Here is a 26,715-nt window from a genome sequence, read left to right on the forward strand (position 1 = left end):
GGCCTAATGGGCTCCTTTGGCTGATCTGTGCTGCACTCACATTGATGTGCTGCCCAAAAAAAAACCAAAATGCGTGCTCAGGAGTAACTGTACATCTGAGAGGCCGTGCCTGTGACATCCAAAAGAATGAAGTATCTTTTTCTTTATAGACTGAAAACAAAGCCTGTGTGTGAGAAGGAAGCGTACAGTGAGAGCTAGCGTGGTGCTGGGTGTGGGAATTCCCAGCAGTTAGTGTGAACGTGAGCTTTGTGGTGGCTGCGTAGCCCTGCGGTGTCGAGTGCTGCTTGAACCGAACTAGATCCTCTTAGCTGAGGATGCAGCGTGCATGCTGGACAACTGAACGGCTGCAATAAATGTGAGTGGTCAAGGAGGTCCTACCACAGAAGATCCCAGCTGGCAGAGTGTGCTGGCAAAGCAACTTCTGTACTGACTGTATTTCCCTGACCTAGCCCTGGAGTGAGGAAGAGCAAGGATTGTCAGCTCAGCCCAGCTGCCTGAAGCAGAAGGAGATGTCAGCTTGAGGAACTACACCATCAGGTTATTGAGGTCATGTGCTGCCATGTGCCCTAGTGCTCCGTGGAGCTGTGCAGAAGCAGGTACAGCTCTCAGCTAGCCAGTTAAAGTTTTTTTTTTTTTTTTTTTTTTTTTTTGTCCACAAAAAGAAGTTGGAAAATTCTGCGCTTGTCTTCTAGTGGTTCAGATTCTCCCCTCGTGCATAGGAGGTGAAAAAGCACCAATTTAAGCTTTTCATTCAGCACACGGCCACTTTAAAGGCTGGACGGCACAGCCCTGACCTTGGTGCTGTCACAGCCGGATGATTAGTGGCTGCTCAGTGAGCATTAGTGAGCAAGCTAACGACTTGCAGACATCTGCAGTTATAGAGACAGGGGCATGTGGGACTCCTGAGCAAGGATATTGCAGAGACCTTGTCCCAAAGAATTAACCCTATTGCCACTGGCATCTTCATTTGCTGTGGACCTCAGCACAGGAGGAGCACATCACAGAGGTTATTGGGCACATTCCTAGACTTTTCCTGATACATGGCATGAAGTATGGCATGCTCCCAAAATGTCTGGCACTTTTACTTAATAAAATGCTACTTCTCCCTCTGCTCCCACCCATATATGTGTTGTGTCTGCAATGTCCTGAGGCAAGATGGTGGTACTGCCCTACTCTGTTAGAGTCCCATTTACCAGCCTGAGCATCCCCTGGGGACAGCTGGGGCATGGCGTGCCTTACTGTCAGCTGGGGGCTTCCAGATCTGTCACTGCACTGTGGGAGTGAAAGGAGCTTAAAAATAATAGGCCTCCAAAAGTCAGGATTTAGGTTTGGAGCTGCCCTGTGAGGGTCCCGGGGGTATCTCGCTCTGCCATGGAAGCAGGCTCAGCCTGCACACCAGAGCCCCAAAGTGGTCACCCCGAGGCTGTTTGCTTGTCCTGAGGCCTGCTGCATGCTGCCTCTGGGCTGTTCTTGAGCTCCTGGTTGCTGGGTCGGCAGAAGCACCTGACCCAGGAGCGGGGTGCTGCGCAGGGTGACCTTCAGGATGGGCCTTCTCTGCAATTTGCTCACATAAAGCCACGGTTAGCAGCTGCATCAGGGCCTGCTGCATGCTTTGGTGCTGTCGAACAGGTAAAACGCCAATTTGGCAGGTGATGCTGCAATGCCAGGAGCAGCAGCCGTGAGTAAGATGCTGCCGGCTCGGTCCCTGGGAACAGCTGAGGTGTGTGGGGTTTCCTGAGTAGAGCTCTGCCCGGCACCCCTGACTCAGCCAGGGAATTTCCCTGGAGTCAGTGGCACAAAAACCTACTTCTGTAAATCTACTTCACGTTTTGCTGTGGTATTGCAATGTAGCTGTGAGCTCAGTCCTTAAAACTAAAGAAATGCCTCTTCTGATAGAGATAAATAACTGAAGCCATGTACACCTAACAGAGTTTTAATTGCAAGGAGAAAAGTAAACTGCCTAACACTAGCTGCTGCACCTATTGGTTGACAATACTGCCTAAGGCAGAGGAAACTTAAATATTTTAATTAACCATCTTTATTACTTAAACATAGGCTTTAACTAGCTGCAGAATATTTCATACCCTACCTGTGAGAAAAAGAGCTGAGGCTCCTGATGCAGAGCCTGGGCAGCAGATGGATTCAAGCCAAGCATTGAAATGAGGAGCAGCCCAGTCCCACATGGGAACGGGGCAAATACCTCTGGATGGGGACAGCAGCGGGGCATGCTCCTGAACGTTTTTCATGGTGAAATGAGGAATTGGTAACAAACAAGACGTAAATACCTGGTAGTCTGCTGGGTAACTGTAAGGGCTGTGATCACAGGTGCCAACACCTTAGTCCCAGAAGCAAAGATTGGTCTCGTGCAGGCTAGAGTGGACTTGCCTGCCTGGATCTGTCTGCAGTTCTCTGTTCTGGGGCGGCGTGGCTTAGTCCCTGGGAACCGACTGCTGCTTAAAGGCCTACGGTGTGCAAATGCAGAAATGCTAATGACATGTAAACTCTGAGGTGCTGCTCCTTGCTGTGGGACGTGAGTTTTGACTGTCTCGGGGCAGGAGTCTTACTGCTAGTTGAGCTTGTCTTCAGTGCTACTGAGGGGTGTGAAGTCAGGAGGTGGCACAGAGGGCAGCCAGGCAGAGCAGGTCTTAAATCCTGGCCATGCAGGGGCGAGCCTTGTGCTTGGTGCTCCGTGTAGGAGCTGTGTGTGTGCTGCTGGGCTGTACGGGTGTGCAGAATTGCTGCTGAAGATGGGACGGGCACGGCTTCCAGCGCAGGGGAGGGCAGGTATCCCCTTAGGAAAGGAGCTAACATCTAGCTGGATGCAAAAGCACAAAGACATTTTCGTAGGGGGCATGGAGAAGCAATACAGCTGTGCAGCATACTTGAAAAACGAAACCAAACCCAAACTTTGTGCTTTGTGGCACCGAGAGGCAGCGGGTGGTTGCTGAGCCTGACCCGTGGCTGAGATGGGGTGGCGAGATGTGTGCTGGTGGCAGCATGTAGGGCTGCTTTTGGTGCTGTGGGGTCATGCTGAGAGTGCCTACTCAATGCCAACAGGAGTTGTTAAAATGGCTCAGGTGTTGGAGAGAGGTTTTTGGAGTGACTGGTGCTCTCTGCGGTGAGGATGTGATTGCAGAGATCAGTTACCTAGAAGTGGCAGGACAGGGAGCTGACCTGCTGGTAAGTTCTGGGGTAAGTTTATCACTAAGCTGCAGACAGCTACAGAGCATCTGTAACAGGGTTTCTGTGCTTAAATGCTTCCAGAAAAACCTGGAGCTGTGCTGTGAGGTGCTCAGCATCAGAACAGCAAGGCTTGGACAAGCCGCAAATCCTTTCAGTAGCTGAAATACCTGGCAGGATATTTTTTTGACGTGTTACCAGCCCCGGAGCACAAAGCGTGCTCTGATCTTGAGCTCCTTGGTGCTGCAGCACGGAGTGGGGCTTGGTGGAGCCATGCAGGGCTGCATGAATGGGAATTTCCTTCAGACGGTCCCGTGACAATACAATGATTCTGCTTTTCAGGTGGAAAAATTGAATCTCAGTCTATGTTGTGGCCAAGGATTTCCCCAAACAGCAATCACTTCTGATAATTTCCAACGTGTTGGTTTTGGCTTCAGCAACCCCATCCACTGCAGCCTCCGTGCCTGGCGTCTGCGGCCCAGAAGGCATGAGGCAGCCCTATCTGAATGGGCTCCTTTATCTCAGCACAGCTCTCCCTGCTGCTCCTTACAGCTGTCCTGACCTACCCGCAGTGTGAGTAAACGCGCTCCTCAGGAGCACGGAGGTCACCCTGGCGTCTGGAAACCTCCGCGCTGCTCGCTCCTGTTTGGCCTCGCTGCTCTCGGTGGGGGTGCCCGCGCTGGGGACAGAGGCAGCAGACTCTCAGCATGACCCCAAGGCCTTCAGGGCGGTGAACTGGGACCAGTTCAGGTGTGGCTGGAGATGGAAGGAGTGGGGCTCTTGGGAGAGCAGAGCCCTTCCCAAGCAGATGTGACGCAGCTTGCTGCACTGGACATGCTGAGCTCCGCATTAACGCCATCGGGATCTGGCCTGCTGGGGTCTCTGATGGCCCCTGGGAGGTTTGTGCAAGAAAATCAGTCAGATTTTTAATTCTGATGCAACCTGAAGCGAACCAGGGAGGTGTAGGGCTATCATAATCCTGCAGAGGTGGTTACAGGGCTCTCCTCCTTCAGAGAAAACGCCGAGTGTTGTTGTTAAACACGCAGACACCTGACTGCGTGGCTGTTTTTATCGGTTCAGCCTTGCTGATCAAGGCTGGGTTTTCTCGTTGTGTAAGCCCGTGGTGTGCTGTGAGAAGGCGTTTTTTGTTTGCGTGCATGCAGTAACATCCTCCAGTTTATCAGACAAGCGTTCTCGCTAAGCTTAGTCAAATGCAAAATGGTCTAAAACCTTCATGTCTCGCTTAAAACGGAGCTCACTTCCCCTGCATCGGGTGGCAGTGTTGCTGACTTGGATGCGCTAGCTCACCGTGCCGTAGCAATGTGCTGACCCGCGGCGAGCAGAGACCTGAAGGTGGGTCGTTCCCCTCACCCTGCCCCGTGTCTGGAGTTGGGGCTGTGTGGTTTGCACCACGGTGCTTGGCTTCAGCAGCAGGGACGAGCATTTCTCCTGGCTATCTTCACAGGATACGGCGAGGGCAGGAAAGCACCTTCCTCCTTGCCCCCTCTCCATCGCTCCGCAGCGATCCGCTTCCCAGCAGCTCACTCCCAAGCCACAGGGACTTTTCCTTCGCACGGATTCCTGGATGCTTAGTCACCGCTCGGATGCCTCGCACCGGCTGTCCTTCCAGCCTTTGGTGCCTCCCTCCCGGCCAGCGGGGACGTGCGGCGGTGTGGGCGCATTCCCACGCCTTCCATGGCCTTTCCCAGGCCGCTCATCCCCCACGGGCTCGGGGGCTGCCTCCTGCACCCTTCCCCACATGCCAGTGGGGAGCTGCGACACCCCCTGCACACCAAACCCTTGGTCTAGCATTGCACGGGGTGGTTCCTAGGGGCTGCCAGCCTCCGCGGCCACCTTCCACCCCTTTGCCGAGGGCCAGCGGCGCGGGGGACACGTCCCCAGCGGAGGCGAGCGGGAGCCGCGGTGGCCCGGCCGGCACCGGCGGAGCATGGGGATGAGCTCAGCAGCGGGGAATGCACTTTGTTCGGTGCGCGGGGCCGCGGCCGGGCGGTTTCGGGGGTGATGTCACGGCCCGCAGCGTGCCGCAGCAGGCCTGCTGCCCGTCGCGATCCGCGGGGGGCTTGCGGGAGTGCCGGCGGCGTTGGGGTGCCGGCGGTGCCGTGCCAAGGCTCGATGCTTGAGCCAGGACCCGGGGTCACACTGAGGTGGTGGCATGGACTGGGGCTGGCAGGCTGCCCCACGGGGCAGGCTGGCAGTGAATAAGTTCAGACTGACTTTTTCTTTTTACCCTGAAAAGATTGTTAGTGTGGTGATCCCTGGTCCTCCTGCTGCAAACGAAAACCTCCTCAGCAGTGAGCAGCTGAGTCTTAAACAACCAGCATGGACGGCAGCTCTTAGCCTTCTGCATTGCTTCCTTGCTCTCTGTCAGTCCATCCCAGCAGCGTGCAGGCCGTACCAAGCCCTCCTGGCACCTCTGAAAGCGCTTTTCCTGAGCAACCTGGCTTGGGCACAGTCTGTGACCCCATGCTTGGTGGTAGTGCCACCAAGCCCAGGTGTTTTCCTTGCGTCCATAACTTGGTACATGGCTCTGAAGGCAACCAAAGCCCTAGGTGTAGTGAGAGGATGAAGGAATTTGGTCATAAGCCACCTGTAATCTTTTGTTTTTCCTCCAGTCCTACCGCAACCATTCCCAACTTTGAAATTCGTGACTTCTCCTCCCAACCCTGTTGGGTTTCCACTTGCTGGTGGAGAAACTGGGTTGGTGGCTGTAGGTACTACACTGCTGGCTTAGACTCGCCTCGTGTTACACCTCACTCTTCTGGATGGGAGAAGCGAGTGGCCTCTAAATGCCCACTAAGAAGTTGGGCAGAGCTGTTTTAATCTGTATTTCACTGTGAGCCCCGCTGGTTTGATTCTTTAGTCCTTTCTGTATTAAAGGCCTGTTTGATTCTTTTGTCAAGCCTACGCTGGGGAGTGGAATTTGACCTTCCTTTTCCTGTGCCACCTCCTGAGAGATCCTTCCCAGGGGCCCAGCGTGCATGGATGAGAAGTCTGGGGCATGGATGTGCTAGCTGCCTGAAGTTAGCTCGCTGATCTGGAGGGTTCCACATCCAGTTAAAGTAAAAAAAAATTTAAAAAAAAAAAAAAATGGAATCCACCTGAATTGTATGGTTTAATCTCTTAAACACAAAAATGAATCTCTCATAGAAGAATCTTATAAATTTCTTAATAATTGGATACCCTGGTAGGCACAGAGGAAAATCATTTCCCTCCTCTCGCAAAAAAAAACCTCACACTTTTTCCATCCTCCTGTGTCCAGATCAACACTCGGTGTTTTTGGTCCTCCAGCGTAATGCCGTCCCCCTCGGAAAACTCCCCTTGTGAAAAGTTTGGTGGAGCCAATGTGCTCCTGGTGTCACTGACACTTCCTGAAGGTGCGGACGGTGCCCTGAGGCAGGTTGGTAAAGCTGCTCTGTGTTGATTCCTGGCACGGTGCAAAGGCAGAGCTGGAGGTGAGGAGGTGACCACCCGCCGGCGTTCAGGTGAGCTGGGTGCGGAGGAAGAGCTCTCCCACGGGTCACTGCACAAACTGCAAACACGGCTGAGAAAGCAGCCCAATGCGGTCAGGCTGGGGCGTGTTGCCGTAAAAGGCTACCAGGTCACAGCTGGAAAACCAAAAAACTGGCCAGAATTCAGGGCTGTGGTGCCAGCTATGTGAGACGAGCACAGCCTGTGCTTCCCATGGGTGAGCTGGGCGCACACGGCCGGGCGACAGCTCCGCGCCGAGCCCTGAGGTGCACCTAGGCTTAAGGGGTCATGGAAGGAAATGGTTGAGGCATGTTCTCAAAGCACAGAGAAACCGGTGTAATTGATTTAAAGACATATTATCCCTGCAGAGGATGTTGCTAATGTCTTTAGCAGGCACGGTAAGCCTGTGAACACATACTGTATGCTCCAGCGAGGAATTTCCTTAGCTTGCTCAGCTCCATCTCATCTGCATACTTCTGGTCGGTGTGCACAGCCTGGAGAAGGGCTTTGAAGCTCAGTTCTGTGCTCGGTTTTAACTGCTGCAGAACGTAAAGCCCCAATGAGTGCTTAACTTTTGCTTCCCCCTCCCCAGTTGCTATAACTGTTCAATAATATTTAAGAATAATTAGAGGTGGGAGGGTGCTCAGCAGCTGCAGGACAGCAGGATTTAAAGTTCCTAAGATGTGAGCATAAATGATGATAAGTAACCGGGATGAACTTTGCACTATACAAAGTTCCTTCTGCGTCTGGAAATACGGAGAAAGTGCTGTCGTTGGAACCACGCCTTTGTCTTCTGTCTTAACCAGGCATTTGGGGTTTGTCTTCTTTCTTAAATTGCAAATGTAGCTGACATCAAGGCAGGAGAGGGCAAGAGCTTTGTAGAGGACCTGCACGTGAAGCTTTGTCCTGGTTGTGACAGAACTTCCAAGTGTGAAGACCAGCAGCAAAACTTGAGATGACTTTGCTGAGAGTGATCTAGCGACTGCAGCTTAGCTCAGAAACTTTTCATTTCACTGCTCAGAGTTGGTTTTTCAGCCCTTCATTTGTTTCACAAGACTTATCATGGTCTGTGTTAGTAGCTTAGTTTAGTGAGGAAGCTGTCTGCTGCGGTAGCTTATCTTGCTTCCACTAATTGTCCAACAGAAAATGACTTGCAGTTCTGCTATAGGGCAGAGTTCAAGGAGCCTCGCCACAGCTGAGTGTAATACTTGTCCTTCATCTGAACGTAAGACTTGCACATGAGCAAAAGACTCATTTGTAAGATAGGATTTTTCTGGAATTGTAGAGTAACTTTATTTTGAAGAGGCCACTGTAAGGATCATGGACTTACATGACCTGTGGGTCCCTTCCAGCTCGGGGTATTCTGTTTCTTTATAGTCCAAGCCACGTCCTTGTAGGTTCGGCTTATTCAGGTTGCTCAAGGCTGCATCCACTGAGTTTGAATATCTCAGAGGATGGAGACCTTATGGCCTGCCTGGGCTCCCGTTCCAGTACGCAGCAGCGCTGATGGAGAAGACTTTCCCCTTTTTCCCAGAAATCTGCTTGGAATTTTCCATGTTGCAACTTGGAAGCTCTTTAGCAGAGGAGTGAGGGGCCTCTAGCGCTGCACATGGGACAAGATCTTTTCATTTATTTTTTTAAACTCCAGAAACTATGCTGCTTCTAGTGTAAAGCTGACTGAAACTGAGGACGTAGACTGGGCTGGGAAAAAGCCTGAGCAGGATGAGTGAAGCTGTTCTGAAAGATGTATAAAAGCACAGGAATTTCACTTGAAGCACAAGCTCTTGAAATCAAGCAATGATTATAGTCTGATGTTCTTATAGCTCTGAAGAAGTTTCAAATAAAATTATAGTGTGTCCACAGTGCTTAGGTTAAAGTCAAAAGATGCAGAATTTACTTAGGGTTATGGTGACTTAGACCCTAAGAGAACTCTTCCTTTACCATCCTGCTTGCTGTGGCACAGAACTGGGTGGGATTTAGAGATCTCCACTAGAAGCAAATTTGCAAGCTTCAGATCAAGGCCAGCTTTCACTTCTGGCTCTTTCTCTTGGGGCAGCTGCAGGTCCGAGCGCAGAGCACCAAGTTCTGCAGCGCTGGCTCTTTTCCACGCGGTGCGTTGGGTGCTGGGGTCTCTTGTGGCCCAAGCCGTAAGAACAGCACTCGTTTGTTTTGGGACGGTCACATTTTGGGCTCCAACGAGTTATGTTGCTGGCTTGGAACGAGGCACTGTAATGTCTTTGTGCTGCAAAGACTGCAATGTTAGCAGTCCAAGCGTAACATATCATATTAATATTTAGTACAGAGCAACAATTATAAATCAGTTCGAGCAGTTAAAACTTGGTTCCTTTTCAAGGCTGGAATTGGTGGCGTGTACTGCAGGCCTATGGAATCTCCATAATCCATTTTTTGGGCTGCTTGCCACTTAGTTAATAGGATAATAAAAGGGTAAGAATTACAATCTAGACTCTGAGGTGTGATGGGGGAAGCAAACCAGCTCTGGTTCGGTCTGTTTTCCTCTTTACCCTACCGGCCAGCCACTTAAATCCTAATAGCTGACTAAGAAGCAGGATACTCCTACATAAAACTTAATGTAGCAGGCTATATATAGGCTTTTTTTTTTTTTTTTCCTTCTTCTTTCTTTCTTAAAACAGAAGAGTGAGTGCTTGCTTGTTCAGCACCGGTGTTGGTTCTGCAGAACAGCTTAAGGCCCGACTTACAGTTCTAGTGTAATCTGAGTTAAAATGTGTGTTGAACGGGGTAGGTGGGGGTAAAGGTTCCTGGTAAATGTGAACGTGGGGGTTTCTGCTTGCTCTGCTGCCTGCAGGTTGCAGACCAGGTCTTTCTCTGGCCGTGATGCTTGCAGGCACCCTGCAAGTGGTCGTGTAGCAGCATTCACAGCCTGCAACTCAGTGTCTGCAGTTCTTGCATGTACCAGGCCAAATATTTTGAATTCTAATGCAAAAAAAAAAAAAAAATCAAAAAAACCACCAACCCCCTCGGTTGCCTTAGGTGGCAGTAGTAAAGTTGGGTGTCTGTTCCCAGCTGGGCTCGAGTCCAAAGCAGGCAGCTCCCAGCGGCTCCACCGGTGTAAGCGTAAGTGGGTCCTGCAGACGTTCACTTAGGCGTCATAACATGAACAAAGTAAATCATGCAGATCACGCTTTCACAAAAAAAGCTTACCTCCAACTGCCTGCAGTGGTCTCGGCGGGCGAGGTGTGAGGAGGGGCTGGGCGGCAGCGTTGTAATCCTGAGGCAGCGACCGCCGTGGGTGGGTGTCCCTGCTGCAAATGTACCGTGAGCTCCTGGGGAGTCATTGAGGAAACGGAGTTTGAAAGGCCCCGTAAAGCTTCAGTGGAGATTGTGTGAGTAATGAGTACGTCTAAAAGTAGCGTTTGTGGTAGGAAAGCGGCGCTGCGAGATCTGCTGTTTGTATCATCCATTTTCCAGTCTGGTACAGCCAGGAAAAGTGACTTGAAGCAAACCAGGGAATGGGGGAATTCCACTGGAAAACCAGCCAAGCTGGGGTACGCGGCAGTGCCTGGAGTCGTAATTGCTGGTGCTTAAGTGTCACTGGAAACATTTTTTTTTTTTCACCGCTCCAAACTTGTGGTTGTTTTACACTGGCGGTGTGCGCGTAGAGCTGGTAGGGACGGCTGCAGGCGTGGTGGCGCTGAACCGGCCCTTCTGGAGACTGAGTGCCCTGGTGGGGCTGAGCATCACGCCGCTGCTTTGGGCTCTGGTTTCTTCTTGAACCTCAGCGGGTCCTTTGGTGGTGTGATGGAGATGGTGGTGATGAGCTGCGGGTGGGAAGCTGGGATGTGTCCCCGCAGGCAAGGGCGTGTGGGTGCTCTGCGCGGCACCGCTAGGGTCTGGCCTGCCTTCTCCAGCTCTCCTCCCCACCCCAAATGGAAGCAGAGAAGTCCTCCTGCGAGCAGGCTTGGAAAAAATGACATCATGAGATCCTTATGCGCGTCAGGAAGTGTGGAGACTGAAAAAGCAAACCGACTTTGCTAACCAAGTACTGCTGCGGGAATGACACCGGCCCCGGGGAGGAAGAGCCGTCCCGCTCCTGCTGCGGCCTTTTCCTGCCCTCGGGCAGCCACCCGCCGAGCACAGTGAGACGAGACGGAGGTTCCTGTGCTGCAGAAGCCCTCATGCACGGGCTCTTAACCCTGCTCGAGGACCTCTGCTGTGTCCTGCCCTCGGAGGTGGTGGTGGGGCTGGAGGAAGCCGCTCGGCTGCAGCAGTGACCGCGGCACGTCTGTGCGGAGACATATTTATGTGCCGTGAACATGAGACTATCCTTTATGCCGAGTAACATGTCTGCTCGAGGTGGCTGTCCCGCTGGCTTCCATCCCTGGGAATGTGGCTGGCTTTCTGAGACGAGTTTACGTGCAATACACTAAATCATCGCTGCCTCCACTCTAGTAAAAATGCCGATGTCAGGATAAATCCCAAACTAAAGCTCGGAGACGTTTCTGGCACGAGGATGTGATGGCCCGCCATGTGCTCAGTGCTGTATTATGGGGGTTGGTCCTGCCGTGGGACAGAGATGCTCCAGCACTGCTGGTTACATCTTGGCATGCTCCAGCCCATAGTTCCATTTCGCAGCACATGGGCACCATGTGAAGCCTGCCAGCAAGGTTTGGGGGTCACTGCCATGGAAAATATAGTTATGCCTTCAGCTCTGGTGCAGGAGATGTTCCCTTTGAACTGATTAGGGAACAATCTCCCTCAGCTGAACAGCTTGTCCTTCACATGGGAGGAGGCAGGCGGAGGGACACGAGGCCAGCTGTGGGGCTGGTGCTGGGGATGGCACTGCTTGCGCAAGGCAGACTTTCACCTCAAGCCGGTAATTAAAATCCACCGGGGCTTAATCACTTCCTGGCTGTCTATCTCGTGTCTCAGAGTGAATGTGAAATCAGCTCGGAGCAGTTACGTGCCAGACACTTATCATATCCTGTAAGATTAGTCAAAACTGATATTTAAAAAAAAAAAAAAAAGCAAATAAAATCTGAGCAAAATGAGATGTTAGCTATCCACAAAGATAAAATGCCATTCAAGGTCTGGTGTTAGGGTACTATCTGCTCGGGACATACTGACCTGTTGTGAAACACTCTGAGCATTAACAACTTCATCTGAGCATTGGGTTAAAGGGAATGTCCTGGTGCATACTGTTCTTGGTAGCTGTTCCTTATAATCACTTTATTTTGTTTATTTTGAAAGTCAAGACCTTTTTGTGTTGATAGCATGTATTGATAACTTGCTGTGCTTGAAAAGATCGCTTGGTCTGAGGCCATCTTGTAGCGTTGCAGAGCAACCCTCCTTCATCTGATCTTGGACAAATTGAAGTTGTTGCCTGAGCAAATGCTTATGGTGGCCTGGGGGATCCTCTCCTTGATTACACGAGTGGAGCACTTAAGAACGTCCAGGGAAATAATGAGATGCATGTCTTTTGTCTTCCAGATAGTAAAGCCATAGTCGATGGAAACTTGAAGTTGATCCTTGGCCTAATATGGACCCTGATCCTCCACTACTCCATTTCCATGCCCGTGTGGGAGGATGAGGGTGATGACGATGCAAAGAAGCAGACCCCGAAGCAGAGGCTGCTGGGCTGGATTCAGAACAAAATTCCTTACTTGCCAATCACGAACTTCAACCAGAACTGGCAGGATGGCAAAGCGCTGGGGGCTCTTGTTGACAGCTGTGCTCCAGGTAAGCCCTTTGCTCTGATGGTCAGCGTTCTCTTGCTCTCTCTTCTTGTGCCTGATCTGCTGCTCGTGAAGGAGGGGGATTTTCAGCGTGGTGCTGGAGGCTGTTGAGCAACAGCAAGGCTGTTGAGAAAACTCGAGTCTGAAGAGGCCAGCTGCTGGGCAGCACATTGTAGGAGACCTAGCCAAAAGAAATACTGGCCTCGAGCAGAGTGCACGACTGCTTTGTTGGAGGTGCCGCCTCTGAGTTTTGTATTGGGTGCACGGGACGAAGGCGCAAATGCTGGCTCCTAAATGGCAGAAAGTTCCCACAGCAAGCGCCAGCAGCCTTTCAACTTCAGGGCTTGGTGTGTCCTCCTGAAATAAGACTGCACAGGGAGAGTGGGGCAGCCAGAAGCTGCACACTACCTGCAGCTTCAGTGTTTAGCAAGTTACGGCTGCGCTGCTTAAGGCGAACAATGTGATGAAGTGTGAAAAAGGCAGTTTCCTCACTCTCGTAATACAACCTTGCTAATGCTATGGGGGGTTCTATGGCAGGCAGCTGAAATTTGCCACAGGAGAACCACCAGAACATAAAGGATCCGTAGATATATTTGTGCTGAATTTAGAGCAGTGTCTTTCACGATTTAAATCTAAAGCCATGCATTGCGTCGCTGCCTGAAATGTTATACGTCTCTTCTGCTGGCAGGCAAGGTGGGAGGAAAGCTTTTTGAACTGGCTTTTTAATACTCTGCTGAAAGAGCCCCTGAAGATGGTGGTTGTTGTCCAAGAAGTGTTTCAGTGAGCAGCTTTGCTCAGCCCATTTTGGTTACATTTATGAGGGTCCAAATGTCTTTATGGTAGCATAATACAAGTAGTTACAGAGGTTATACCTGGCTCTTTAGCTAGGGAAGCTTCTTTGCAGATGAAACCTAACGACTGAAATGTATTCGCAGGCCTGTGCCCTGACTGGGAGACCTGGGACCCGAGCAAGCCCGTCGACAACGCTCGCGAGGCCATGCAACAGGCAGATGACTGGCTGGGTGTGCCACAGGTAAGGCACTGAGGGAGGCACAGCACTGAGCTTTGTACTCGCAGCTAGCTTGAATTGAGATTGGGGAAAACAAGTGAAAAAGTTTCAGTTCATTTAAGCGAAAGTGCCCGAGAGAGGACAAATTTTAATGAAAAACACTATTATATTTCAGTGCTCCAGTTGTGAGTTCTTATTTCTTTGTGTCTCTGCTGAAGGTAGCCAGTGTTGCAGCATGTAGGTGGAGTGGGGAAAAAGTGCCCGTTTAGTGATGGCCTTGTTAGTCCATGGGGTGAGTTTGTTCTGCTGCACTGAATTCTGTGGATGAAAAACTCACTGGATTCTGAAATCATCTGCAAAGATGACTTCTAAACAGAGAACAATGTATCTGCAGACCAGATTGTTTTCATGCTGATAAAGCTGGACAAAAGTGCTGAAGTCTGTAGAGCTGTTGGAGCAGCTTGTATCTTGGGAGCTCGAAAAGAAACTGGTCACAAGTCTCACTTCAGGGCTGTTGCACGCAGGATTATAATTTCCTGATCCTCTCAGTTTCAGATATCCCCGTACTGCTTTTTGGGGTGAGCATGGCTGCAGCTGTCTTGGCTTGCTACCATTCATCTTGTCCCAGTCTCCTGACAACCCCTAGATAATGAATGTGCAAAAATCCCCTGCCTCCCAAATCACATTGGGACCATAATGAGCTTCTTGATTTTCTTGCCATGAGATAATAAATGAAGTAGTGTGTATCACAGGGAAATAAATGGAAGAAATCACATTAACGTGTGGGAGTTTTGAAATGCAAGAATTTGTGCCGTAGCTCTGTTTCTGTGTTGACATGCAGTATCCAAGCACTGATATCATATACTTAATTGCACTGTCTTTCAGGTTATTACTCCTGAGGAAATTATCCACCCTGATGTGGATGAGCACTCTGTAATGACTTACCTGTCACAATTCCCTAAAGCCAAGCTGAAACCAGGAGCTCCTTTAAAGCCCAAACTGAATCCAAAGAAAGCAAGAGCTTATGGCAGAGGTAAGGACTCAGTAAGCTTAAGCTGCGCAGAGTATTTAACTCTTCAGAAAGCTGGGTGGGGTTTTTTGCTTATGTTGAACTCCAGACCTACTGTAACAGACTTCAAAGTTTCACTTGTGTACTCTTGGTGTGGTGCCTAGTTTCAGAAATACGTGGATATAGTCCAAAAGACACTCCTAGTTCTAACATGTGAATTCCCCGAGCTCTCTGAACCTGTTTTGCAAGCTCTTGGTCTTGCAGTCCACAGATGGAAGAAGTAGCATGACATGGGGGCTAAAAAAACCCTGGTAGGAAATTTAAGCAAGCTGTGTTGCTGCTGGTGGTCACTGGATGAGCAGTGAATGCTTCTGCTATCAACACTCATTTCAAGAGAAAGACCTCTTTGCATCTGTGTGCAGAGAGTCCAGTTTTCCAGACAGGTGGCAGATACATATTAGGGTATGCTAATTCTAAATGAGTTATTTGGATTGATTGATTGAATACTTTGTTTGCACAGGCACACAGGTGGGTTGGTAACCCTTCAAATGCTAAATAGTGCTGAGCTTTTGTTGTAAAGGTTGTATTTCCTAATTGGAACGACTTGTCCACGGTGTTTATGCAGATCTGCATAGACATTTGTATTTTTAACTTAGGTTTTAAATAGAAAATTCCCGTAACTTCTGATGTGGTTCTGCTCTAGGTTGGAATACAGTAGCAGCTAAATGAATAACAGACTTTTATGTTTAATGTGCTTGGTACTTAGCAAGACATCATTTATGCAGCACACTTTGTTCTCCCTTCTGTCTTGTTTCAGACCTGCAGCCTGCTGCTGGTTCTTCAAGATTTTTAGAATTAGTGGATTTCAGAATTGGGTGTGTAAGAATGGAATGGAAAGAAAGGAGACTTTCCTTAGTTTTGTTTTGTTTTGTTTTGTTTTTTCTCTTGGGTGTTTTTTCAACTTGATTTTCCATTGAAACTTAACTAGTTGAGTGCATGAGCATGCTACCTGTGCACTGATAAGCAATTACTGTAGTCAGAAGTTCAGCAGTTTCCTTACTTTAGGTTTCCATCCTTTGGTGGTGGCTTGCACAGCAAACCACAGCACATGGACATGTTTGTCAGACTGCGTAAATGACTGATCAACCTGCATCAGTTTGCTAGGTCTGGCTCTAGTCACATTCATATTCTTTCAAACATTGAAATAATTTTGCTGTCAACTTTAGTGCATTCTGTGCTCTGAAGCCATTGTAATGGAAAATACAATGGATAAGCAGCTCTTCTTGAAGGACGGATGTTTTCCCATAGTTAATCACCAAAATCGAGTCACTAAATATAAATGACAGTTCTTACTGGTAATGTGTGTCAGGACTGAAAGGTGACTCCGATAGCAAGGAACACTGCCAGACAGGGCAGAGCCTTTGGAGCAAATAAATAGGTTCTTCGTGCTTCCAGAAAAAGGTAATTGTCAAATGTGAAGTTGGTCATTCTTAATTGTTTATTATTGTTTTTTCATGTACTGAAGTAAGAACATCCTAACACGCATCTTACGTGTAGTTCATCTCCCTGGATACTGCTGTGGTTTACTCCTAGGGAGTCTGCTGCTGTCTGCAGGCTTGCTGTGAAGTGAGCCTGTGGAGGGACTGTGGTGCAGATCATGAGTGACGCATGATGAGTTCTCAGTTAACCAGCCAAAGCAGATCTCCGAGAAGAGGGAGAAATCTAGAAGATTAAACGTAGGCTAAGCAAGTGCTATGAGTAATGCTGTCCTGTCTGAAACCATCTTCCGAGGATAAGCTGTCCTTGTCTTTGTGCCTGCAGGAGGGATACTCAAATGCTGTATTGTAATGTCTGTGCAGAGGATTGAAGATATGCAGAGTGAATTTATAGCTGTTTAAACTAGATGATAATCTAGGGGTTAGTTTGAAAGAATGAAAATGTCAATTGTTAACACCTTATCAGAATGCTCAGATTTCCTAGTAAAAACATAATCTTCCTTGCATTGCTCTCAAGTTATTGTTTTCCAAAGATAAACAAGTTCAGGAATTCTGTTGTTCACAACCACTTCCCTTACAATCTACCAGACGTTGCACTTTCCACTAATTGTACGATGGAGAAGTAGTGCCCACGGTTTTATGAATAAGCCGAGGAGTAATTCCCTTGGAAGGAAGATAAATAAGTCTGGGCTAGTCTGGACCAGCAGCTTTGGGAAGTTCTTCCTCCCGCCCAGTCTGACACCACCATGACAGGTGTAATGACTTGGGGCTAAGTATAGAGAGATGACGAAACCCTGCTGGTAACTGCATGCTGTAGCAGGCCCTGTGCTAAGGAATAAGGAAACTCTGATCAAGTGAAATGGAAGTGGTACTGGATTGCAGGATTTTCGTGGTTTGAAGAGGTTCTTGCATGCCATTTGTACAGAGCTTACTGGCAAAATACTTCGAGCAGCTTTTGAAGAATGGTAAATGTGAGCACTTCTGAGCACCTCTTGAGTTTTGTAGCAACAGCTAACGTGCCGCTCTGCATCTGCTTCGCAGGGATTGAGCCTCATGGGAACATGGTGAAGCAGCCTGCCATCTTCACAGTAGACACCATCAGTGCTGGGCAGGGAGACCTGATGGTCTTTGTAGAGGATCCAGAAGGAAACAGGGAAGAGGTGTGTATGTTAAATGTTTTGTTGGGAAAACATAAAGCTGGTCTGAACGCTGAAGTTTTTGCAGTAGCCTCCATCTTACACAAGATATGTAAACTAAAAAGAAGCTGCACGGTACCATCTATCAAAAATGTAAGCTTCGAGCTTTCCCTCATAATTGCTTTACTGGGTGAGCCTGAAAGTCTTCACTCCCTGCAAATAAGCACCACGAGTCAAACGTCCGGTAGTTGTAGTGCTTTAGCTTGAGTGGCCAAGTACATTCTGACGGGGGTTTAGATAACACACAGCACTAAATCACTGCCCTTACTCATTCTGCAAGAATGGCTAAAGCAGCTATTTAGAAGCCATGAATCATTCAGAGTTAAAATGCTGGTTTCAATGTTTATAGAAATTTCTCATCCAAGTGCTCCACTTGATCATGTTACGACATTCCAGAAAAATACAGCTGTACGTTGGACTTAATGTCTCCTCAGTTTTGGCCTGCCTTAGTAGAGCAATTAACAGCAAGGGAGGGGGCTGGGGAAAAGGTAGCTTGGTTCTCATCTAAAGACAAATCATTTTTCCATATGGAATGGGGAGTTAGCAAGTATATACCTGCTTCCACAGAAACGTGGCTCTGACGTTGCTGACTGCGGTATCAAGTGCCCCCCAGCAAAGTCTTAGGCTGGTGTGCATGGGCACAGCTCGAAGGCAGATGTGTTTTCTTTCCTAGGCAAAGATAACGCCATCCAGTGACAAGAACAAGACCTATTCAGTTCAGTATATGCCAAAGGTCACCGGACCTCACAAGGTAGGTGGTGTGTCAAATACCCAGGATTCTTTTGCTAAATGCAAAAAGCTACTTTGCTGATTGTTAGTGTGAGCCCGTGAGGGCTGCATGCTTACCTCTCTGGGCATCCTAAAGGAGCAGTAACCCGCTGTGGCCTTAATCCTTTGTCTGGACTATTGGGCTGCCACCTTTTCAAGGGGGAGGGTGTGTATGTGTTGGGAGAACATGTGTGGGTGTTTGAGGGAACCAGGTTTGTAGGCAGTGCAACAGCTGGCTCTCCTCTCACCTGGGGCCACTTCTTGCAGCTCATGAAACCAGTTTTGTGGCTTGTCACAGAGGTACAGAGGAGAGTATCAGGTTGTTTCTGTAAGGTGTTTCTTTGCTGATATCGCTGTCTGCTGTGGGGGTTTTACAGAGAAGGTTCTCCACCCAGCTCTGTTCCCAGGGGCCTGCAGAAGCAGGTTTTTGCTGAGTGATGCCATTGCTTGGCGCATTGATGTCTGGTCCCTACAGCCAGCCAGAAAAGATAGATACAACTATTTGGGTTGTCCACTGTATTGTCTCTCGTGCCTCTGAGCCATGCAGGCACTCAGCCTCATGCTCGGCTGTGTGGCAGTGGAGCTGAGCTCTGCCCCTGCCCCGTGGGTCGGAGCTGACACTGTCTCTCTCCAGGTCTCAGTCCTGTTTGCTGGCCAGCACATCTCAAAGAGCCCCTTTGAAGTGAACGTTGACAAAGCCCAGGGAGATGCGAGCAAAGTGACAGCAAAGGGACCAGGACTGGAGGCCACAGGAAACATTGCCAACAAGTCTACCTACTTCGACCTCTACACTGCGGGTAAGCAGAACAAATGGGGGCTGAAATTCTGCAGCATCCTCGGATGTGAAGAGAGCCTAAGTCTTGGAAGAACAAACAAGCTCTAACTGAAAAGTAGATGAGGATTTGCAGCCTGTTGAGTTCAGAGGTGAAATAGTAAGCTTCTTTGGATGCTTTCGCTGTGGGTGAAACATTTGAAGTGCTGAGCTGAGCTGGGGCAGGAAGATGCTAAGCATTGCCCAGATTTTTGCCATGAACTTGCAGAATGGCAGCAGGCAAGTTCCAGGCTGGTTTCTTCCCACTACTCATTTTAAAGAGGGATGTGAAATACCCACCTCTGATGGATGAGCTGTAAATAAACTGTAAATGCTTAATGGGCTCCGTCTTTAGTGTTACCGAAAAAGAATCTGATCTAATGCTACTCTGAGTTCACACTTCATTGACAAACTGATTTCAAGCTCTTCTATTTATTGGAGGACTACTGTCTTTGTTAGAAAATCTCCATCACGTGGCTTCTTGCCTGCTATTAGGCCAATGCTGTAGCCTGGAGGAGTGAGTCAATAAGATGCTGCAGCTGTCAATTCAGTTTGAACAATGCCAAACTACTTCGGGTAGTTACTTGAAGTATTAAACACTGAAATGTGCTGAGTATCATATTTTAAATTGCCTTCTACCTGAGGGTGCTCAGAAATAAAATTAAATGTGGTTATGGTGAGGGGAAGTGTTATATTCAGTCTCTAATTGAGCGAGGGAGTGGTCTGAATCATGTAAAGACAGGCCTGGCCTCTGCAAGTGTCTGGAAAACCGTTTTTGTTGCGTGATGAGTTAAATGAAACCTGTATAGAGCAGGTGTCCGAGCAAAAGTGAGTATGTACAGAGAAGGATCCTTGCCCAGGCCAGGATGTCTGTTGTCTGAGCTCTTAATCTAACCTGCTCCAAAGCATGGAGCAATTGAATTTATGGTAAAGTTATTGCTAGTCTGTGACAGAGCAGTAGCAGTAGGGTAACCAGGCCACATGTGTATCCAGTAATGTAAGAAACCTTGTGGAGAGGGCCACGTAACTGGTCCTGTCAGTTTGATAGCTTTGTGGAGATGCCACCACGCTGTCTTGTCCCCACTGCTGGTTGCTGTCAGTAGAGGCTGAAAATTTAGGCAGTGCTCAGAGATGACAGCGGAGCTGAGCCCAGGTGCTGGCTCTGATCCTGACTGCAGCGCGCAGCTGTGGAGAAGCCAAGGCTCAGCTCGGCTGGTTTCCTTTGCAGGTGCCGGAGTGGGTGATGTGAACGTGGAAGTGGAGGATCCTCAGGGGAGAAGCCTTGCTGAAGTTACAGTAGAAGACAAAGGCAACCAAGTCTACCGCTGTGTCTACAAACCCGTTCAAGCCGGTCCTCACATTGTCAAAGTGACTTTTGCAGGGGAGGCAATTCCCAAAACTCCTTGCAATGTTCTTGTTGGAGAGGGTATGCTTTTTCAAAATGCACTTAAATGTAGATGGTCCCTTTTCACCTTGGGTATGATCACAGAATATGCTTGAATCTTGCCTCGGGCCTTTTCTTTACCTTTCAACATCGTAGACCTGATTCACTGGGTCACCTGGGTGTTCACCTGGTCAGAACAGTGCTCTCTAACAGTAGCTTTTGCTGGGAGAGGTTTCTTTCTGCCTAGATCTCCTAAAAATTAAGCTGCCCTTTGTATTTTGTTGAGATGTTTTATGCAGCTATGCAGTATCTTGCTATTTTCCACCTTTGTTCCTCAAATTACTATATTTACAGTTTTCCTTCCTAACTGACACCTAACTTGCTTTCTGTTCCATCCTTACGTGCTCCTATGCTTTTAGATCTCTGCTCATCTCTCCTGAGCTACCCTCCATTTGTGGAATTTTGGACTTCACTGCTAATGGCTTCATAGTTGGTAAGAGGTGTGCAGGATGCTCCGTCATGTTTGCCTTTTCGTAAGCTTCTAGCCTGCAGCTTGTCCCAGCCAAGAGTGTTTTTCTTTCTGTTGGGGTTGGGGAAGAAAGTTGCAAGCCAACTGAAATGCTGTGTGACCCAGTCAGTGAAACTTGCTTAACCACAAACTGCCTGACTCAGTTGTGTAAGGGCTCCACCAGCCTTTCCCACTCCGAGGTAGGCTTGCTCACGTGTGCTCCCACCCCACCAGTTCTCAGAGCTAGCAGGTGGCATGCGATCTGTGCTTGTACCGTCCAGCACGGGACGTGTAGTGTGGTGTGGCTGCTGCCGGGGTGAGGGTAAAGGTTGTAAGCTACTGAAACATGTCAGAGCGTAACGAGCAGCTTGGCAGATTGGTGCTCCTGCTGTAAGCACGGCGTATTGTGGGGAAACGCATGTGGGGATGAAGCTACCCGGAAGCTGTGATTTCTCAGTCTTTTCAAACCCTTTAGGTCTCTGGAGTTGAAGACCACCCGATAGTTGGATTATTTAACGACAGTCATTCCTAAGTGTGCGTTAAGTCTTTTTATGTAGCAGCTCTGCAGGCCTGGAGAAGCACTTGGTGGCAAGCGTAAGGTTAAGCTCAGCCACATGTAGCCTTCTGCCCCGACCCATGACTGCTGTGGTCTGCGGGGTCTTCATGGCCCTGCTTCTGTAGGTGTGAGCTGCCACAAGCAGGGGGCTGATGTGACAGCTCTTAAAGAAGCAAGTGCAGAACTTGGCTCCAGTAGTGGCTGCTGGATAATAACATTGTTCACTAGGGCTTACCTGCAAAGGAGAATTTCACCCCATACTGCAGCGTGCCTCTACAAGTGGCACAGTCTAAAGAAGATTGTGCCTCGTACAGTGGATATCTGAGGGCAATATCCATGCAAAAAGTTTGTTCTGGTAACTGGCATCAAAAAAAGAAAATTGTTAGAAAGCAACGTGGCTTCAGAGTTGCTTTACTTCTTATATGGCTCTTGTAGGGGTCCAGTGTCACCTGGCTGCACTGAATGCAGCTGTCCAAAAGCTGGGGGACACAGACGATGGCAAGGCAGACTCTGTATGTGTTCTTCTTACTACCATAACATTAAGACTTGTGCTGCAAGCTCAGCTGTGGTTGCCCTGAGTCAACATTTAACTAAAGGTTGTTCCAAGCTGGCTAGGCTGCGTGTGTTTTGAGAATCAAAGGCTGCATTGATGTCTGAAATTCCCTTGCAGCCTGCAACCCGAATGCTTGTCGTGCCACCGGTAGAGGCCTGCAACCCAAGGGTGTCCGCATCAGGGAAACAGCTGACTTCAAGGTTGATACGAGAGCAGCGGGCAGTGGAGACATTGGCGTGACTATAAAAGGACCAAGTAAGTGTGGTGGGATGAACTGGTGCTGTGGATGGGTTTTGGGGAAGGGAGCAAAGCAGAGATTGCGAGGAGGAGGAGCAGCGAGGAGATGGTGGCCTACTGGAACCGGTGGGGTTTGTATCACCACAGCATAACTGAGAAAATCCACACCACTGTCTGTCCTCCAAGCTTTATGGGCTCACATTGCATCTTTATCTGTCTGTAGGAGCAAGTCACACTCCAGGGTCTCTGGCAAGGTGGAAAAGCTGCCCTCATAAAGCTAGGAATGCCTTAGAGCAGCATTCTGGCTGCACTGGGTGCTCAGCACTGCATGAGCAGGGAAGGAGAGGGTTGAGGGAACCTGCCAGCTGGCATGGAGACGTTCTGCCAGGATCTGGCCTCAGGTGCTTCACTCTGCCACGAGCTCAGCCCACAGCACAGCAGTGCAATGGGCGCACTGGTGGCTGCTGCCTTGTGCTGGGGGGTCCTGGGGCTGCCCAGCAGTGGCGGCTGTGCTGCTGCTCCCCATTCCCTGTGCCTGGGCTCAGGGAATGGCTTTGTTTGTGTTGTACTTTGAGTCAGTCACCTCCCCCCAGGCTGGGGCTGTATTAAAAGGTGCATTGTATTGCCTTCACCTCCTCCACCCGCACAGCCTTCTGACTGTGTGGCTTCGTGCGGTTACGGGGGGGCGGGGGGAAGCAGCAGCCGTAGCGATGTAAATTTTAGTGTATTAGGCTTTTCTCCCCAGATTCTTCATCTTGAAGAAAATGAAAAGTAGGCATTCCCTGCATACTTGTGGTTGCAAAGTCTGACAAATGTTAAGCTTTTTTGTTTTAACATATGACATGCATCATACTGCAGACTAAGAAAATAAAACACAAGGGAACCTATTAAGTCTGGTAACTTAAAATACTTTCTGCTGTATTTCTTCTGGAAGTGTTTGCTGTCTTTGTCCTAGAGGGCAACCAGAACTAACTTCCTTTATAACCTGACCTTTTTTTTTTTTTTTTTTTTCCTCTGGTGGGAGAAATTTATTCTTACAAGTTAAAATAAATACTAGAAAACATGAACTTGCCTGAGTAATTGACGGCAGGATGGAAGCTGTTAAGTTTAATGCTGAACTGATCTTTCAACAGAGGGCTTGGAGGAGCTTGTGAAACAAAAAGGCTTTATGGACGGTGTATATTCGTTTGAATATTATCCAGCTACCCCAGGGAAATACATTGTCACGATTACATGGGGTGGACACAACATCCCCAAAAGGTGAGTTACAAGTAGCATTGTTTGAGGTTTTTGTGTCATTCAGCAGGCTGTGTAGTTGGCAGGCTTTTAAAGCAAAGCTGACTATCGAAGAAGCTCTGGTGGGACGTTTACAACCGGCAGTTGCTGTGACAGTTTATCTGCAGCCAGTTTTAGGGCTGCAGAGGCTTTGGGGAAGCTTTGAAGGGTGATTTGCATGAGTCTTGATAATCCCAAAATGGTGAATGCAAACCAAACCAACAAAAAATACCCAAACCAAAAATGAACAAACAAAAAAAAAAACAAACACACAACCTTGGTGGCTCAGGTAACTCCTGCAGGTTGAACTTCACTGTGAGTTTCTGAAGGGATCTGTTATTTTAGTGTCAGAGATTACAGCAAGCAGTGCAAACCAAGTACTTGACACTCAGGATCTGTGGTGCGAGGTGTAAGTGCTTGATACATTAGATGACCTCTCTGCTAGAAAGACTGTCTGCTGGGCGCTGTGCCATCACAAGATAGCATCTGTTAATTTGGGAAATCCAGTGTGAAGCCTCATTAAAATGCCTGGGGAAAAAGCATGTATGCTGTATGTGTCCTTGTTTCTAATTATGTGCTTTTCTTTTCTCTTGTAGCCCCTTTGAGGTTCACATAGGTCATGAAGCAGGTCCTCAGAAAGTACGAGCCTGGGGGCCAGGACTGCATGAAGGGATTGTGGGCAAATCAGCTGACTTTGTGGTAGAGTCCATTGGCACAGAAGTTGGCTCTCTTGGTATGTTACTTTACTTAATTTGCCTGAAATACTTAAATATTGCAATGCCAGTAACAAACTAATGAGAAAACTGAGGAGTAAAACAAACTAAAAAAAAACAACAAAAACAAACAAACAAACAAACAAAAAACAATGAAAGCAGATCAGGAAGATGTTCTAGTCTAAACACAAATTTATATACCAGGGTGGAAGTCTGTACTGAAGGCAAGTCCTAGAGACAGGAGCATGCTTGTGACAGAGAATGTTTTCTGTGGTTTTGTGGGATGAGGTACAGAAGGAAATGATGTTGCTGAAGAAGGGAGATAGAGAGCATAAGGAATGGTTAAGGCTAATAAAAAGCAGTTTGGGGAAACAGTGTTAGATTAGCAGCCACCACAAACCTATTGTGCAGTTGATAAATAAGTGTTTCTTTTTCAGGCTTTGCAATAGAAGGTCCTTCTCAGGCTAAAATTGAATGTGATGACAAGAATGATGGTTCCTGTGATGTAAGGTATTGGCCCAAAGAGCCTGGTGAATATGCTGTGCACATCATGTGCGATGATGAGGACATAAAAGACAGCCCTTACATGGCCTTCATCCGACCAGCTTCAGGAGACTTCAACCCAGATAAGGTGGTGTATAGAGCTCACTGTGGCATTTGAGTCCTTGATAAAACTACTAAAAAAAACAACTATATGTTTCTAAAGCCTCCTGGTAACACACTAGACTCTGACTCTACTTACAGCTCTGAATTTGCCATGCTCCAGCCAGATATTACTCAGCTTTTTCTAATAATACTGCTGTGGTTTCAATTAAATATAATGGAAACTTGCTGAATTAGTCTAAATTATCAACTTTCAGACAAGCCTCTACTTGTATCCTGTGCTTCATGAATTTTGTGGGAAGGGAAGGTCTGTAGAAATAAATAGCTTAATTTTACTAATTTCTGGATTGCAAGCTAAGACTCTTGGTTTTGTTTTCAGGTGAAGGCTTACGGTCCAGGCTTGGAGAAAACTGGCTGTATAGTGAACAATCCTGCTGAGTTCACAGTTGAAACCAAGGATGCTGGAAAAGCGCCTCTGAAGATGTATGCGCAGGTAAAAAGCCAAAGGCAGAGATGTGAAACTCCAGCAAAAGGGCTTTAATACCATTGAGAAAAATGCCTTAAGTATTCCTACTCAATTACACACCACTTAATTCTGAGCATGTAATTCTGTTGCAGCTCTGTGCTTTGATCTGTATAATGTAGACAGGCAGCAAATCTAACTCAAGACAAGGTGACTTCTCCCTTAAGTATGAAACACATGGCTTTACTTCTGCAGCTGGAGCCTCCTCAAAGAGGCAGGCTGTAATTTTCTGGAGCTGTCATTCAAAAGCACCTTGAGTGTCTTTGAGCCTGTGAATCTCAGGTGAACTTGTTGAAATGTGTGTTGTGAGATGATGTTTGGAACGAGCAGTTTAGTTGAGGAAGACTTACAGGAGTGTAATCCGTATGTTTCTTCAGTGTTTCTGAGCTGCAGTTCTGAGGAAAAAAGAAAAAAAAAAAAAAACATTTTGAAACATTCTTGGGATATTCAAATTATACAAAGGGTTTTTAAAGTACCTGACCCTTCTGCTTATATTCCCTGCTCTTTAGGATGGAGAAGGAAACCCTATTGATATCCAAATAAAGAGTAAACCTGACGGTGTGTTTGCCTGTTCCTACGTGCCAGTTAAGCCAATCAAACATACAATTTCTGTTGTCTGGGGAGGAGCCAACGTGCCCAATAGCCCATTTAGGGTAAGTACAGAGGGGGATATCACTACTTCTATCCAAGTAGGACACTGGTGCTTAAGACTGTGTGTCATTACATCTAGGATGATAAACCCCTTCTGTGATCCTGAAGAAACTGTACTTGTCTGTTGTCTTTTGTGGGAATATTTCCACTTGAAAAGAACTTTCTGCTTTTACAAGCTTACATGTTGGAGGTCTCATATCAATCCAGACGCAGCCTGAGGGAGTTAGGGCAGTTTGTTCTTACCTTGGTAATGTTGTCATATAGCCTCTGCCCAAGTAATGCTCCAGCTTGACTCTGGTATCGAGTGTGATTCGGGTGTGTGATTCTGACCTTTGTCGATCCATACAGGTCCTGATAGGTCAGGGGAGTCATCCTCAGAAAGTGAAGGTGTTTGGACCTGGTGTGGAGAGAACTGGCCTGAAAGCAAGTGAGCCAACCCACTTCACTGTTGACTGCACTGATGCAGGAGAAGGTAAAGGCAACCTGGATTTTGCTGTGGTATCAGAACTGCAGGTCATGCAGGGGTGGGAATTAAGTTTTGTTTCCTGCTGCTGGTTTTCCTTTTTTTTTAAACGGAAAAACCTCGGACAACAGAACACTAAAATGAATTGTGATGTGATCCATTTCATCAGTTAACGTGGTGACTTGTGCAGCTGCTGGAAATCAGAATGTGCTGGCTGTTTGGCTAGTGATATCTGTACCATCTGGTGAAAAACTTCCATTTGCTTTTCCTAGGTGATGTCAGTGTCGGAATTAAGTGTGATGCTCGTGTGGTCAGCGATGAGGAAGAAGACATAGATTTTGACATTATCCACAATGCTAACGATACGTTCACAGTGAAGTATGCCCCACCTGCCGCTGGGCGCTACACTATTAAAGTGCTTTTTGCAGGAGAGGTTTGTAATCTTTGTTTTACAGCCTAATATTTCCAGGGTCCGTGTTCTCTGGCTGCATAGCACCTGGCACTCAACAGCTGACTGTGGCAATGTACAGATGGCTCTTTTCACTTCCGCTTACATTCACCTTGTCTAGTCAGTGTTTTA

At 48.1% G+C, this 26,715-nt stretch overlaps 1 protein-coding gene across 3 annotated transcripts in view; it reads left to right on the forward strand.

Moving 5' to 3' along the window:
* Positions 1-26,715, forward strand: part of FLNB (filamin B) — a gene marked incomplete at its 5' end in the record, with an annotated part of 69,106 nt that overhangs the window by 9,523 nt on the left and 32,868 nt on the right. For all 3 annotated transcript variants that reach the window (XM_084292771.1, XM_084292770.1, XM_084292769.1), the window contains 15 exons: positions 12,136-12,384; positions 13,316-13,413; positions 14,275-14,422; positions 16,936-17,054; positions 17,764-17,841; positions 18,493-18,655; positions 19,898-20,095; positions 21,788-21,925; positions 23,041-23,167; positions 23,779-23,915; positions 24,333-24,526; positions 24,878-24,991; positions 25,531-25,674; positions 26,021-26,144; positions 26,408-26,568. In XM_084292771.1, the coding sequence (XP_084148897.1) occupies positions 12,136-12,384; positions 13,316-13,413; positions 14,275-14,422; positions 16,936-17,054; positions 17,764-17,841; positions 18,493-18,655; positions 19,898-20,095; positions 21,788-21,925; positions 23,041-23,167; positions 23,779-23,915; positions 24,333-24,526; positions 24,878-24,991; positions 25,531-25,674; positions 26,021-26,144; positions 26,408-26,568 (2,192 nt within the window). The remainder of the gene's footprint in view (positions 1-12,135; positions 12,385-13,315; positions 13,414-14,274; positions 14,423-16,935; positions 17,055-17,763; positions 17,842-18,492; positions 18,656-19,897; positions 20,096-21,787; positions 21,926-23,040; positions 23,168-23,778; positions 23,916-24,332; positions 24,527-24,877; positions 24,992-25,530; positions 25,675-26,020; positions 26,145-26,407; positions 26,569-26,715) is intronic.

Source organism: Netta rufina (genome assembly GCF_964035555.1).
Source record: "Netta rufina genome assembly, chromosome: 10".
NCBI lineage: Eukaryota > Metazoa > Chordata > Aves > Anseriformes > Anatidae > Netta > Netta rufina.